Source organism: Equus przewalskii, chromosome 15 (assembly GCF_037783145.1).
Source record: "Equus przewalskii isolate Varuska chromosome 15, EquPr2, whole genome shotgun sequence".
Classification (NCBI taxonomy): domain Eukaryota; kingdom Metazoa; phylum Chordata; class Mammalia; order Perissodactyla; family Equidae; genus Equus; species Equus przewalskii.
Genome location: NC_091845.1, coordinates 45,581,091 through 45,598,050, shown reverse-complemented (window position 1 = coordinate 45,598,050; position 16,960 = coordinate 45,581,091). Strand labels below are relative to the sequence as shown.

Below are 16,960 nucleotides of genomic sequence, written 5' to 3'. Positions count from 1 at the left end.
TCAAAATGGATCGAAAACTAAATGTAAGAGCTAAAACTAAAAAACTCTTAGGAAAAACATAGATGAAAAGCTTTATGACACTGGATTGGCAATGATTTCTTGATAGAACACTAAAAGCACAGGGAACCAAAGGAAAGATGGAAAAATAGGGTTTCATCAAAATTTACACCTTTTATGCATCAAAAGACACTATCAACAGACTGAAAAAGTAACCCTCAGAATCAGAGAAAATACTTGTAAATCATATATCTGATAAGGGGTTAATATCCAGTATATATAAAGAACTCCTACAAATCAACAACATAAAACAAACAACCCAATTAGAAAATGAACAGATATTTCTCTAAAGAACATAAACAGATGACCAATAAACACATGAAAAGATGTTCTACATTACTAGTCATTAGTGAACTACAAATCAGAACCATAATGACATACGGCTTCACACCTATTAGGATAGCTACTACCAAAAAAAAAAAAAACCAAAGGGAAGTAAAAAACAAGTGTTGAACAGTATATGGTGAAATTGGAACCCTCATGCACTGCTGTAGGAATGTGAAATGGTGCAGCTACTGTGGAAAACAGTATGATGGTTCCTCAAGAAGTTGAACGTAAGATTGCCAAATGATCCAGCAACTCCACTTCTAGATATATACCCAAAAGAACCAAAAGCAGGGACTCAAACAGATATTTGTACACCAGTATTCACAGCAGCATCATTTGCAATAGTCAAAAGAAGAAGCAACCCACATGTGCATCAACAAATGTGTCACATACATATATGGAACATTATTCAGCCCTAAAAAGGAATGACATCCATGCTACAACATGGATGAACTTTGAAAACATTAAGCTAAGTGAAATAAGCCAGACACAAAAGGACAAATATTGTATGAGCTCACTTATACTAGGTATCTAGAATAGGCAATTCAGAGACAAAAAGTAGAACAGAGGTTACTAGGGCCGGGAGGACAAAGAACAGCGAATTACTGACTAATGGGTAAGAGCTTCTGTTTGGGATGATGAAAAAGTTCTGGAAATTGATACTGGTGATGGTTGCACGACACTGTGAATATACTTCATGCCACCGAATTGTACACTTAAAAATGGCTAAAATGGGGCCAGCTATGGTGTCCTAGTGGTTAAGTACAGCATGCTCTGCTTTGGCAGCCTGGATTCAATTCCCAGGCGCAGAACTACACCGCTCTGTTAGCAGCCATGATCTGCTGGCAGCCCAAATACTAAAAAACAGGAAGACTGGCATGGATGTTAGCTTAAGGCAAATCTTCCCTAGCAAAAAAAAAAAAAAAAAAGGTAAAATGGTAAATTTTATGTTATGTATATTTTACCACAAAATTTTTTAATTAAAATATCATGATTGTATGTGAATTATATCTCAATAAAGTTCACTGGCAAGGGTTATAAAATTTGATAAATATCCACTGTTGAAAGTTCTAACAAAAGGTGATTTTTATACACATTGACTGGAAATGCATACTGATACAGTATTTCTAAAATGCATTTTAGCAATTTATCAGAACTCACAAAAATATTTATTGCCTTCTACCCATTTGTTCTAATTCTATGAATCTGCCCTAAGGGGAAAAAGTAAAAACAGATAGGCACAAAGATTTAAGCACAAAAATGTTCATCAGTATATTGTTTACAATATATAATACTATCCAAAAATAGGTCATGGTAAATAAAATAATCAGACATTCACAACATATTTTTAAAAAGCCATACCTTAAAAAAGTATCTTAGACAAATAATTAATGGCATTAAAGATATATAACATGTTATAAGGGGAAGAGAAACTTATAAAATTATGTCATGCTATTCTATTTTGTTTTTCTATTTGCTGAACAAAGCCAATAAAACTACCCCCTTCCACAGTGATTATCCCCCTGCTACGTGAAGGCCCCTCCCCTCATCATATGCTATCATGGTGATACAACCTGGTCAGAGACCTCACTGGAAGGAGGGTGTTTGAAAGAAGAGAGAGAGAGTAAATGAAGGCTCCATGCAGGGGACTTCTCTACCTTACTATTTATCATTTTCCTCAAATTAAAATTGTTTTACAATTAAACTTCAATGAATACAATAGCAAAAAACTTTAAAGACAGGATCAAGAATGGAAAGGATCAAGAATGTCTCTTTTTAAAAGGCAGCAGGGGGCACCCCATTCAAGGATATAACAAGTTTTAGCTAAAGTGTTAGATTTTGTTGGTTGATTTTTAATGAGCATACCACAAACCTTCTCAAAGTTTTACATGCTAAAACTACCTAAAAATTCTATTTTGCAATGCCAGATTTTACCTTGAGAGAGTAACAGCAGAAGATGCATAAGAACAATTGTCCAAAAAAGCATTTTGTTTTTTGTGATTTTTTTTTTAGGAAGATTAGCCTAACACCTGGTGCCAATCCTCCTCTTTTTGCCGAGGAAGACTGTCCCTGAGCTAACATCCGTGCCCATCTTCCTCTACTTTATACGTGGGATGCCTGCGTGGCTTGCCAAGCAGTGCCATGTCTGCACCCGGGATCCAAAGTGGCAAACCCCAGCCGCCGAAGCAGAATGTGTGCACTTAACCACTGCTCCGCCCAGCTGGCCCAAAAAAACATTTTGTGAACATCTGTTGTTTCCCCCCATTTCACCAGCATGGAAGAATAATTACTATCTTACCACTATCACATTTCACAAAATCCCTTCAAGTTCATGTTTTCATGTGCTTCTCTTAACAATAATACAAGATAAGCAAACGATAATAACTACAACTTCTACACCCCCAACATATACTAAGCACCCACGAAGAACCAGGCACTGTGCAAGGTATTTCATATACTTATGTCATTCAAAATTTAATTATTACTAAAAAATCTATGAAGTAGACACACTATTCCCATTTTACAGATGAGAAAAACAAGGCTCAGCAGTTAAAGCAATTTGCCCATAGGGCAGATCTATGATCGACATTCAGGTCTGTCAAATCTAAAGCCTATACAATGTCATCATCCTACAAAGACTTCCCAGGAAGCTAAGACTTGGAAAGAGGCAATCATCTGGCCAAGTCTAATTGGCAACCAGAGCCCAGAACCTTCTAACACTGTATCTAATGTGCTTTTCACTAGGGCATGCTGCCTCCATAACAAGCAAGTACACGTCCTTCCACCAAGAGCTTACAGATCATGATCCCATTAAATTTTAAATAACGTCATAAGGAAGCAATGCACTACATAAGGGAAAGATACAGTGGCAAGAGAAAAAGCCTTAGGAAGCGTAACTAAATTAAAACACAGGGATCAAGGGTAAAGTATCTGATAAAGAATACTCAAAAGAATTACAGTTAATAACATTTCCAGATGAAGTTTATATAATCCTAGAATTATATTTATAATATTCTAATTTTATAATATAGGATAAGGACTATTTTTAAATTTTTTTAAGTTTACAAATGATGCCTATAAAAATTGCCTATTGTTTCAGAGTTATCGTTACTTCAGAATATTTTATGATCAAGTATTTAGGTCTATGTGTTTTTGATAAATATGTATAACTACTCAATAAAATAATGAAGAATAAATTATTAAAATATAAATGTTACTTACATATCCCAGTTTGGAGCTATTCGCAAATGCTGGATTAGCAATTGGAACTAGAATGAAAAATTAAGATGCAGATTTCATTCATGAAACAACAGAGAAAGTGACCGCTAAATTAACAAATCAGACCTGCATACAACTGAAATGTGAATCCCGCATCAAGGAGATAATTATTTACAAAAATGCCAAAGCCTGAGTATATGAATAAGATAAAAATAAAAACCAAGAACAGTACTTTCAGTTTCTCCTGCCCAGTTATAGTCCCTAAATGCACCCTACCCCTCACCTAAGAAATACACACCAAGTACCAAAAAAGCAACTTTAATACTATCCTGAAAGCCAATGAACTTAAATTTTTTCAAGCCAGTTCCAAAATGAGGTCCTACTATGGAAAACACCCCAGACCACTGTAACTCCTCTCTGAGAATAACTTCAAAAGATCTGTCAGATCCTCACGGTTTACCGTTGAACCAAGACAGTCCAAGAAGTAACATTACCAGGGGAAAAAGAAAAAAACGTCTCAGAGACTCAATATCTCCCTTCAGTGTCACATCAGAAACCTTGGAGTTTACCAGGTCGACCCAGGAAAGGAGCCCTTACTCCACATGGGCAGCTCATTCCAGGAGCTGATGAAAGGTCTCTGTCTTACAATTTCAGATATGAAAAGTATCTTACAATTATTACAAGTTAACACAAAACGCAAGCTGGAGCTACAAAAGAAGTTCGAAATCACTGTCTACACAACTGCTTCCAGTCCTAGGAATTAAACAGAAGACAGCTGTGGCAAACTTATAATCTTGATAAATCTTTTTTTTTCATTTTAATTAAATGAAATTAATATTTTAGTACTTGTTTTAATCTCTAGAGAAATCCTGCATGCTGCAAGGACCATGAAGGAGTCTTGTCTTCACAATTTACCTACCAGTGGGGAATGGAGGAGCCTGGTGGCCACCTCCCTGTGACTGGCCACCACACACAGATAGCAAAGGAGATTCAGCTTGGCTCGGGCGGCTCCCGTGCTCTTCTCAGCAGAGTCGATCTGAGAGCAAACTTGTTGCAAAAAGTCATTCCAATCTTGGTCTTTGAGAAATACTAATTTATCCACTGAAGAGGAAAGAAAATATTAAAAGTGAGTACCATGTGAAAAAATATTGCTGAATAGATTACATGAAAAATAAAATGGAACATAGAATTTCAATAGTTAAGGTGAGGACAAAGAAAATCATGACTTCACAATGCCAAAACCAAAAATACTCCAAAGTTGACACTGTTTTCACTTAGTCTTCTATACTCATCTCTTTTTCTACCCGAGGAGACTTTTTAACTATGTCCATGGAAACTATGCTGAAACAAGAAAGCAGATGCCTAAAGGAGAATTATCCCGAGAAAGTACCAAAACACAAAGTTAAATAAAATTGTATTATGAACAAAGAAGATAACCTTGCAAGAAGAAAGCAATCTAGCCTTAAAATATTGGAAAAGCCAAAAATTTTATAGTTGTTAAAAGGTTCCAATGAAATTAGTGTTAAACATAACCAGGTTAATATGACAGCTGAAATTATCTGGGGGTCCTACCCTCAAATCCCTACCCCAACAATAGGCAAAAACCAGGAAACGAGATGCCATCTAGAGGTAACATAGTTTCGGCTGATCTCCATCTTTAAACAAAATAACGGGTAATAATAATTTCCTAAAATAACTCAAAGCAAAGGGGAAAAGGGAAGGAACATTATTTTGAGATAATAATCCTCTAGGTTTTCCCAAATAGTGATTCTACTTGACACAGTTTATTAAAATTTGAATATATTTTATTTTAAATTTACCTTAATTTGATTTCAAACCATAGATTCTACTCTAGTTGTGATGAAAGTTTTTCTGAATATAGTTTAACAGCTTAAAATATAACTTATCAAAGAAAACACATCAAAATTTAAGGTACGAAAAAATTTCTGATGTTCACCCTAAGAAGTTCCATTAGGTGAAAGGAAATGTAACAATCCTTCTTTAAGTATCTCCATTCACACACCAGCCCCACAAATGTGAACCATCTGACCCTGTTCTCAACTGCCCCCCTCGCTCAAGTAGAATCTCGATTCTCCACTGTGGTCTCCAACCCTTTGCACCCACAAAAGCACCATAAGTGGAAATTCAACTGGCTCTGCAATGGGAAGGGCAGGAGAAAGGCTCACCCACTCAACAAGAAAACTCACCAGCTTTATAGGAACACTCCCACCCACAAGAATACAGGGCAGCCCAGACTCAGCTGAGTAAGGTCAAAGGCTGGCACAAATGGATTACTGGCTGCTTTTAATTTACAAAACACTGCCCCAAGAATATCGCCAGTTAGCAAGAAGATAGGAATTTAGCTACTCATAAATCAAATATTCCATTTGCTATTAAATTTCATATTTGTATCTGTCTGCAAAGGGCCTACCTGTTTGATAAGCCCTTTGTGATCCTACCTGAATGTACTGGTAGATGCAGTATTTTTTGATCAAATTTAATTGGTGGTTGTTTCATTATCTGTGGTTAAAAAAAAACAAAAAAAAACCTTTTGAGATGCCTTTTGAGACAGACATCTGTCTCCTGATATATCTCCTTTATCAGATTATAACTCAATGAGGACAGAAAAGAACACTGTAAAATGTCACCAAAAAGAATGAGAATTCAATGGTGCCCTTTCAGATTAAAATATGCAAATATGGATAACAATTTATAAACATCAAACCATTTCAATTGATACCTGCAATAAAACAAAGCTTCATGGAAAAGAGTCACCCCATCTTGGCTTACATTTAAGCTAACTTACCTCTAGGTTAGAAATTTAGTCATTCAACAAATATTTATTGGGTACTGCCAGGGTGAGGTACTATGCAAAGTGTTAAGAGGGATAGAAAGATAGAAAAGACATGATCCTACTGTCAGAGAGCTGGTACTCTGGTTAATAAGACAATCATTTTTTAAACAATTTAAAAAAGTATTTAAGTAACAATGCAAATCGGGCATGATATACTTACAGACAAAATATTTCACAAAAAGAATTTTATTTTAAGTATCAGAGAAAGCAGCAAGCACTTTAGGCTGACGTGGTCAGGACAGGTTTATGGAAGAGGCAGAAGGTTGGCTGAGGTCTTAAAGAACGGGTGGGACTTGACGGGTGACCTAGAGAAGACACTGTCCCAGGAAGCTGTAACAGCCTGAACAGGAAAGTACACAATTTTTTTGAGGAAAGTGAAGAAAAGAGGTAAGTTGGATCCATGAGTTTGGAACAGCCAGGTACTCCACCCTGAGTTTTTCAATAAAAAATTCAACCATCACTTCTATGTCTAACTTCTCCAGAATCTCTCTATAGAGCATTTTTAAAACCTTTGCTGCTAGTATGCTTGGCAAAAATGCATAATCTCATTCTAATCATGAGAAACCCTGAGACAAGCCCAAACTGAGGGACATTCTAGAAAATACCTGACCAGTGTACAAAACACGTGACCACTTCAAAGTGTCAAGGTCACGAAAGACAAGAAAAGACTGAGAAATTACCCCAAGGCCATGAAAGACAAGGACAGACGGTAGGAGAGTAAGGAGTCATAACAACTAACTGTACTGAGGGATCCTGGAGCAGAAGGAGGACACGAGCAGCACAAACTGGTAAAGTTCAAGTAAGTTCGGTAACTCACAACTAGAGTATACAACTAGGTACTGGGGAGCTTTGGGGAGAAGAAAAAAAAATATTGGCAACAGATGTCAGCTCAGGTGCCAATCTTAAAAAAAATAAAAAAAAAATAAGTTTGGTAGGTTAATTAATAGCACTGTACCAATGTTAATTCTCTGGTTTTGCTAATTCCCTGGTTATGCTGTGGTCCTACGAGACGTTAACATTAGGAGAAGCTGGGTAAAAGGTATTCAGAAACCCTACTATGTTTGAACCTTTTCTATACATCTAAAATTAGTTCAAATAAAACAGTTAAAAAAATAAAAACTGCTACTGGCTGAGGTTTCCACAACTAAGTATGGTTATAAGGAGAAATATAGAGAGAATATGGTCAAAAGATATCACAAATTGTTCCAGAAGGTCCACTGGGAAAATGCCCCATTACACATTAAATTTGCCATATTATACCATTACTCTGCCAGAGATCTGAACTTATAAAAAGAATTAGCTCCATTATGAAAAATAGCTGGGTGATCTATAGTAAATGTTGTCTATCTAGTAAGTAAACAGGCAGCCAAGAAATCATTTGCTCTAAACTAATATTCTCCAATGAGATGAGAGGAAATCGTCATAAATTAATAGAGAGAAAGACATTTAAGAAAAAAAAGCAGGAAAATTAAAATACAGAATAGGTAGTGAAATGTGAGTATGTGATCAAGAGAAAAACAGAGGGACTGAGAAACCAATTTTCTTTGAGGAGAATATTCACCATCCCCTAGTAATACAGTACTACATTCCAAAAGACGCGAAGCAACAAAAATCACACTAGGTTGGAAGTACACTGTGAACCACGCCTCCCCAAGCTCCCAGTGTCTCCCCACTGTCTACCCTGCAGTCCTGACAAGCTGTGACAGGGTAGGGCCTCTGTGTGATCTCTCCACCCACTCCAGCCTGGTGAGCAGTGCTGACTGACAACTGCCTTCGTAACACATCAACAATTAGAATATTTGGAGTAATTCACCTAAGTACACATGGAGAAACGAAGGGACTGAGGGCAAAGGGCTGAGGTCTAGAAGTCAGCAGCCACTCCTCAGGCGATGGACTGATAAAAGGCAGAGAAAATGCGGAGGAGGAGGAAAACTCACCCCTCCAGTGAAGTGGAAAGCAATGTAGGAAGAGGAGAGGGTTACAGACAGGGTGGGAGTCAGAAATGCAGACATGTGGCACGAATGAAATAAAAGCAGACAAGAGGATCAGGAAAGAAAATTAGGCAAAGAATATCCGGAAGGAAAGTATCACCCAGATTTCTGCCCTCAGTGTAGTCTAAGACTCATCCCTCAGTTATTAGGGCATCTTTCTGCACCTTCGGATTGTCGATAATTGGGGTGATGACAAGATCTGAGTCTGTGTAGATAAGCTCTCTCATCTGGGATTCGAGGTCCTGCTGACTCAGGTGTCCACTTGTAATCTGAAACAAAAACAAAAATTAGACTTTGTTTCTGTGACTAGTGAAGGGCTCTAAAAGACTGAGATAATAAGATGCTGAGTTAAGACACCAGTGAAAAAGGTCACCTATATCAATGTACCTCAACTGCTACTCAAAACACTTTCACAGATAGTCTCATTTGATTGTCATAAAAATCCTAAATCATATGTATCATCATTCCCATTTTTATAGATGAAAAACACAAGGCTCAGGGAAAGTAACTGACTCGCTCATGTTTAACACAAAGTCTGGTTAGGACTAGAAAACAGATCTCCTATAGTTTGATGTTCTAAACTATGATGAGGTAAATCGGTTTTAAAATTATCAGCATGGTTTTTAATCTCTTATCCACCAACTCTAATCAATTTCTTTCTGCTTTACAGAATATTAAATATAAAGTTAAAATTATAGCATAAAAAATTTCAGAGTGAAGTACTGACCTGTTACCTAAGTGCTCAACATCTCTATCTTTATAAAGCCTAGTTAGAGTAGAGTTGATACGTAACAAAGATGAAGAACTAGCTGTTGGATTTCAGTTATTCCTCTGAGACATTTCCTTGTGCTCTCGACAGAACTTTTATTCCTAGTGCAATGTCTCAGTGTTTCGCATCACACAAAAAAAGGATTTATGCATTGAGAACTTCCAGTGAAACACTGACCAGCAAACTAAATATAACAGAAGACCTGATCAGTGAAGTAAAAAATGAGGAAAAGAAATTATCCAAAACTGAGGTAGGGGCATGGATAAAGGAACAGAATAATCAGCAAATAAAGTTCCCAGAAGCCAAGACCACCCCTTTGCAGCTCAGCAGACGGACATACAAAAAAACACATGAAGAATAAGTAAGCAGGAACTTTGTAAAAATCTTTCTTTAAAGATGCTTACAAACATGCACTTTCAAGACAGAAAGACTTGAAAGAAAAGCCAAAATAAATCAACTGAAAAATTATTAAAATAATATAAGAATTAGTAAGGTAGACCAATTAGAAAACTTATACATAAAAATTAATTTCCTGTATATAAACTGAATGGATGTACAAATAGCAGTTTATAAAAATGAAATATCCCATTCACAACAGCAAAAAATAAACAGAATAAAATGCTCAGGAATAAACTAAGTGATCAAAAATTACAATGAGATCTCATTTACTAAATGAAATATTAAGTGTAAAATTATGTTCCCTTGTTTGAAAATGAACATATATGTATAGAACCAGAAGTGGGAATGCCAAAATGTAATCAGTGGTTACTCTGGGTAATTAAATTATAAGTCGTTTTTAAATTTTCTTTGTTCTTATCGACATTTTCCAAGTTTTCTACAATTATTATGGGCTTTGTGTAACTGAATAAAAAATTATTTAAAAACTATAATATAAACTCCTTTATAGTACTTAAATAATTAGTTTGAAGATTCTCAATTGATTACATACACTTCTCTAAAATAACCACCTGTCAGAAGAGATTCAACATCTAACACATTTCAGAATGCATTTTTCACTTTTACACTAATTTTCCATATCACATACAACCAAACAATTTTTAGCAGAGTGAGATTTAATTATAATCCATTTATATTTCATTTCAACACAGGAATAAGTTTCACATGGTCCAAATGTACTTCACATTACATAAAAATTACAGTAACAACTGAAAGCAAGTATATCTATCAAACAATAAGTATAACAAAAGATAACTTGGAAAACCTTTTTAATTCAAAATATTTCTACATTCAAAACAATTATGATTGAAAGAAATTACAGACCTAAATAAACAGGAAGACATCCCATGTCCATGAGGGAAACCTTTTTACCTTGTTAGGATGGCAATACTCCCCAAACTGACCCACAGAATCAATGCAATTGCTATCACCATCCCAGCTGGCTTCTTTGCAGAAACTGACAAAATGATCATAAAATTCATATGGAAATGCAAGGGACCTAGAAGAGCCAAAACCACTTTGAAAAAGGACAAAGTTGGAGGAATCATACTTCCTAACTTCACAACTTACTAAAAAGCTACAGTGATCAAGACAGTGTGCTACTAACATGAGGAAAGACAGATCAATGGAATAGAACTGAGAGTCCAGAAATGAGCCTTCACATTTACAGTCAATTGATTGATATTCAACAAGAATGTCAAGACAATTAAATGGGAAAAGTCTTTTCAAAAAACAATGCTCAGATAACTGGACATCCACATGCAAAACAATGAAGCTAGACCCTCTATCTCAGGCCATATACAAAAATTAACTCAAAATGGACTAAAATCTAAATGTAAGAGTGAAGCACAGGCATAAACCTTCATGACCTTGGAGTAAGCAATGGTTTCTAAATTATGAAACCAAAAGCAAAAGCAACAACAAACACACATAAAAAAGGATAATTTGAACTACATCAAAATAAAAACTTTTGTGCTTCAAAGAACACCATCAAGAAAGCGAAAAGACAACCTACAGAATGGGAGAAAATATCTACAAATCATAAATCTAGAATACACAAAGAATTTCTACAACTCAACAAATGGGCAAAGGGTGTAAATAGACAGTCTTCCAAAGAAGATATACAAATGGCCAATAAGCACATGAAAAAGACGCTCAACATCATTAGCCATCAGGGAAATGGAAATCAAAACCACAATGAGAAAAAATTTCACGCCCACTAGTATGGCTATAATAAAAAAAGAGACAATGCAGCATTATTCACAATAGCCAAAGGTTGAAGCAACCGAAGTGTCCATCAAACAATGAAATAATAAATTGGTATATACACACAAAGGAACAGTATTCAGCCTTAAATGGGAAAGAAATTCTGATACATGATACAACATGATGGACCTTGAAGATGTCATGCTAAGTGAAATAAACCAGACACAAAAGGACAAATATTGTATGATTCCACTCAAATTTATAGAGGCAGAAAGCAGAACAGTCATTACCGGGCTGGGGGCAGGAGAAACAGAGAGTTATACTTAGCGAGGAGAGTTTCGGTTTGGGATGATGAAAAAGGTCTGGAGAGGGATAGTGGTGAAGGTTGCACAACAATATGAATGTACCTAATGCCACTGAGCCATACACTTAAAAATGTTCAAAACAGTAAATTTTACGTAATGTATATTTCACCACAACTTAAAAAAAGAAAGACAGACAATAACAAGTTTTGGGGAGGATGTATAAAAACTGGAACTCTCACACATCGCTGGTGAGAATGTAAAATGGTGCAGCTGCTTTGGAAAACAGTTTGGCAGTTCTTCAAAAGGTTAAACATAGAGTTACCCTGTGATGCAGGAATTCCACCCCTGCGGATAGAAAGAGAAACCAAAACGTACGCCCACACAAAAACACGTACACAAACATTCACAGCAGCATTATTCCTAATAGTCTAAAGGTGGAAACCCAAACGTTTATCACCTGATAAATGGAAAAATAAAATGTGGTATATACAATAGAATATTATTTGGCAATAAAAAGGAATATACTACTGACACAGGCTACAACTTGGATGAATCTTAAAAACATTAAGTGAAAAAAGATCACATATTAATTATTCCACTTATATGAAATGTCCAGAAAATGCAAATTTATAGAGACAGAAAGTAGATTAGTGGTTGCCTAGGATGAGAGGGGAAAGAAATTGGGGGAAAATAGGAGAGTGACTACTAATGGGTATAGGGTTTCTTTGTGGGATGATGAGAGTGGTCTAAAATCGACTGGGGTGATGGTTGCCTAACTCTGTGAACATGCTAAAAGCCACTAAATTGTAAACTTTAAATGGGTGAATTACATGGTATGTCAACTATATCTCAATAAAGCTGTTAGCAAAAAACACTAAAGCAACTCTGTCTTAAGAGTACTTACTAGAAAAACTAATGATAATCAAGGAAGATGGCTTAATTGTAAATTTTGTAATTATGAACATAGTTCAGAGATCAACTTGCAATTATTCTTGTGAGTCTCTATATCTTATGTAAAAAAAAAAATTCCATCTCTGCTCACCTTGGTCACAGGAGAAGTCTTCTGTGGTGAATTTTGAGTCATATCCTCACCAGGACTCAATTCCAGGGCAGTGCTGGTTCTTGGAGTAGGACGAGAACTGAAAAATACACACCAGGCAACATTATCCAGAGTTTAGAACTTTATCTTCTGTTTCCTGTTTTCTGGGAAAAAACACATCTCATGAAAAATGAGAAATGAAAAATGGTAGAATATGGTGATTCTATGTGATCTCATATATAAAAAAAGTTTAAACTCTAATTTGTATTTATATGATGCTATTCTTTTTGTAACTGTTTTTAATCTCCCGACCATTACTTCTTTTATTTACAGCTTCTATGCTATATACAGTATTTTCTGTTTTAACTAGAAACCTTAAGACACTCATTTTACGATTTTTTAAATGTCTGCTAGTGTAGGCAGGATTAACATAATAAAATAGATCAAATATTCTACAAAGGATGGAAAACATTTACAATTCTATTTCAGAAAATTTTGAAATGGAAAATTAACTTGGTACCTATTTAAGATAGGTAACAAATAAATTATCGTCTGCATCTATGTTCAGTGATTCCTCCCGCATCTATAAATGGTTGCCGTATTCTGTGGGGGTCACTCCATTACTCCTGGGTCTGTGATTTTGAGTTTTTCACATTTTAAGAAATTCTTCCACTCAAATCATTGGAGTCTTTTTAAACAAATTCTTTCAAATTCCCAAATATCAGGATTCTCACCTCTCTTTCACTTTTCTGTTTATTCACTCATTAAATAGGTACTTACTTAACTCACAAAATATGCCAAAGATTAGCCAAAGTTTTTAAAAAATTGAATTTAAAATGCCTAAGATGTAGGTAGATAAATTTAACATGTTTTATATTTAAATATGAGTAAAACAAATCAGGAAATTTTAGCTTACTGTTATAACCCCTGTGTCATTAAATAAAACTATTTCTCTGAGACTAAAACTATAAATAAAATATAAGACAATATTTCATATTATTAAATTTTTAAATACATTGGTCTTAATCACATTAAAACACCATTCTAATCTTTTATTATTTCAATGATCGCACTGAAATAATGAACGTTGTTTAAGCCTCCACATAGAACAACAGTTAAAGAAAAACATAACCTGTTCTTTTCTGTAAGTCTATATCCAATAAAGAAGCTGGACTTCTGAAATTTTAAATTCAATTCTATTTGAAGTGAAAATACAAAATGAAGAGGTTTTAACCCCTATAAATAGGAAAGATAAGGTAGTTTCATTAAAAAATTTTTTAAATACATAGCAAAATCTACATTCCATTGGCCAGCACTTAATGGTAACTTTGAAAGCAGAGAGTGAAACTGGAATTTGGCGTTCATACCCCTGCCCTTGCTCTGTGTGTAACACGGTTTGCCACCAGGACAACAGATGATTTGAGAAGATTTAAATTTCACCTCCCATGGACTCTTACTGCTCTGTCATTTTACATACCTGAGAAGAAACATGGACTCACTCGGTTGACCCCCAAGAGTACTCTTAGGCCTCAACTCAGTTGGATTTTCTGTGACAGGAGAGTAAAACATTATCCAAAAAGGAACAAATATATCATGAGCAGGACATAAGGCAGACAGAAATGTAAAGAGAAAGATAAAAACAAACTAGGAAGTCTAGAAATAGCATCTGAAGCAGCATGAATGTTCTCCAATGAAAGCTCACCTAGTCTGAAAGAGTGACTCAGTCGCTGACCACTCTTCTCCCCTTTTGCTTGTCCACTCTGAGGGCTCCTCAAAAGCTCCTTGGAATCTTGTATACCAGAACACTCCACCACGTTTCTGCTGTTCGAGAGGAGAAAGCCAATACAATCAAAGTTACTTGGGAGCTCTGTATAGTTTTCCACATAGAACAAGAGGTTGGAAAGATAATTAAATTATATACAACATATATGTACTAAGTCTGTAAACCTTATCCCTGAAAAATAAAGGGCAGTGGGCATATTGGGGAAGCAAACCAGAACTTGAAGTACCAGTTAACCAGCAGTGGGTTTCCCTTTAATTTTCCCGCTTCCAGTATTGTGCAATCTGGACTCAAAGGCAGCGAGTACAGACAGAAGGAGCCCCAAAAGAAGCTTGCTATTTCTTTTCCAAGGAACAGGAAAGGGGAGCCCTAAGGGTCAGAACAGGGGAAATCCTCTAGTTTTTCTTTTTCTTTTTTCCATTTTGTCCTGTCCCAACCCCCAGGCAATCCTGCAGCAGCTGGTTGGGGACAGCACATCTTCCAGCCAGTGCCTAAAACTTTGAGGGAGGGGCATCCTCTTCTCTAACCAGAGAGCTATGATGCCAAGAATGTGAGGCAAATCCCTGTTGCTCTGCTCTCTTTTTTTTCTCTCTTGTTGTCCTCCCATCACTTGGCCCCAAACACATCCAGCAAGACATAAAAGTATAATATATCATGACTAAGTCAGTTTGTTGTGGGAATTCAAGGCTGGTTCAATATTTGAAAACCAATTTATGTAAGAGTCCATAACGAGAGTCTAAAGAAGAAAAACCGTGGGGCTGGCCCAGTGGTGCAGCAGTTAAGTTCGCACATTCCGTTTCTCAGCCCAGGTTTCTCCGGTTTGGATCCCAGATGCGGACACGGTACCACTTGGCAAAAGCCATGCTGTGGTAGGCGTCCCACGTATAAAGTAGAGGAAGATGGGCATGGATGTTAGCTCAGGGCCAGTCTTCCTCAGCAAAAAGAGGAGGATTGGCAGCAGTTAGCTCAGGGCTAACCTTCCTCAAAAAAAGAAGAAAAACCGCATGATCCTATCAACTGATACAAAGAGGCATTTGACAAAATTCAACATTCAAACTGAAAAAGGGCAGCTACAAAAACCTCCAGCTCATCATACTTGATCGGGAAAAGCTGAATGCTTTCATCCTAAAATCAGAAACCAGGCAAGGATGTTCACTTCATCACTCCTGATTCAATATCTTACTGAAAAGATCCTACCAAGGGCTATAAGGTGAAAACAAGAAATAAAAGGCATATAGATTAAAAAGGAAGACAACAAACTAAGGTCAGAGGTGTTCTGTGACTTGCTGACACTGACAGGCCAGGACCAGAGCCCAGTTTTCTGTAGTTCCCACAGAGCCTAATACAATGGTTAGAACACAGTTGAAGCTCACTAGATCACAGAAACCAAAGTTTGAGAGAGACCTCAAATAGAATTCAGACTTTCCTATCCAAAACACTGAATGTGTCAAGATTAAAATTAAGAATCAGACAATCATTTACCACTGAATGAGTTGAGGGAGGAAAAGTCAATTACCAGGATTTTATTCAACTACTTCTCACCTTGTTCTTTTCAAAATACCACCACTTCTGTAAGTATCCTGGGCTAAGAAGATTTTATAATAAAAATGAACTATATTATTCAGGATGGGCCAGGTTATTCTGTGATTACAAACATCCCACAAATCCTAGTGGCTTAGAGAAATCTCCTAACTTGATGGCTCACTCATGCACATAGCCATTGAACGCTGGCGGGAAAGCTATGCTCATCATAGTCTCTAAAGACCCGGTCTAACAGCAACTCCATTTGGACATTTTCTTCCCAATTACCTAATCAGGAGGAAGAAACGTGGGAAATCACACACTATCTGTTAAAATTTCTATCCAGAAATAACACACATCACTTCTGCTCACATTTCATTAGTCAAAGCAAGTCACATGACCAAGCCTAACTTAAAAGGAGGAAGTGAGATCCTACCGTGGGCTTGCGAGTGGGAAGCCAGTTATATTTGGTGAACAGAACCAATGACTACCATCCTAAATCACTGACCGGATAATAAACAGCTGATCAGAAAATGAGCAAAATCAAGAACATTAAAATGTCATGACTAGGGGCCGCCCCGTGGCCAAGTGGTTGAGTTTGCGTGCTCAGCTTCGGCGGCCCAGTGTTTCGCCAGTTGGAATTCTGGGTGCGGACATGGCACTGCTCACGAGACCATGCTGGGAGGCATCCCACATGCCACAACTAGAAGGACCCACAGCTAAAAATACACAACTATGTACCCGGGGGCTTTGGGGCGAAAAAGGAAAAATAAAATCTAAAAAAAAAAAGTCATGACTAAACTCTTTAAGCAATCCCCAATTAAACAAATGCTCGATTTTTTCCAACTATGAAAGCATACAAATTGATGCTGCATTATTACAACAGTAATGGGAATGAGTGTTTAATAACCATGCCCCAGACACAAAGATAAGCT

At 36.5% G+C, this 16,960-nt stretch overlaps 1 protein-coding gene across 6 annotated transcripts in view; it reads right to left on the bottom strand.

The window, feature by feature from the left end:
* ULK4 (unc-51 like kinase 4) overlaps positions 1-16,960 on the bottom strand; it is a 507,669-nt gene that overhangs the window by 458,497 nt on the left and 32,212 nt on the right. For 3 of the 6 annotated variants that reach the window (XR_011527046.1, XM_070575799.1, XM_070575797.1), the window contains exons 10-16: positions 14,427-14,545; positions 14,202-14,271; positions 12,728-12,824; positions 8,613-8,717; positions 6,063-6,123; positions 4,523-4,704; positions 3,607-3,653 (exon numbers count right to left, since the gene is read on the bottom strand). Coding sequence is in view for 4 of the 6 variants with exons in the window: in XM_070575799.1 (XP_070431900.1) it covers positions 3,607-3,653; positions 4,523-4,704; positions 6,063-6,123; positions 8,613-8,717; positions 12,728-12,824; positions 14,202-14,271; positions 14,427-14,545 (681 nt within the window). In the remaining 2 variants the exon portion in view is untranslated. The remainder of the gene's footprint in view (positions 1-3,606; positions 3,654-4,522; positions 4,705-6,062; positions 6,124-8,612; positions 8,718-12,727; positions 12,825-14,201; positions 14,272-14,426; positions 14,546-16,960) is intronic. The other 3 variants (XR_011527047.1, XM_070575800.1, XM_070575798.1) reach the window with 1 other exon arrangement.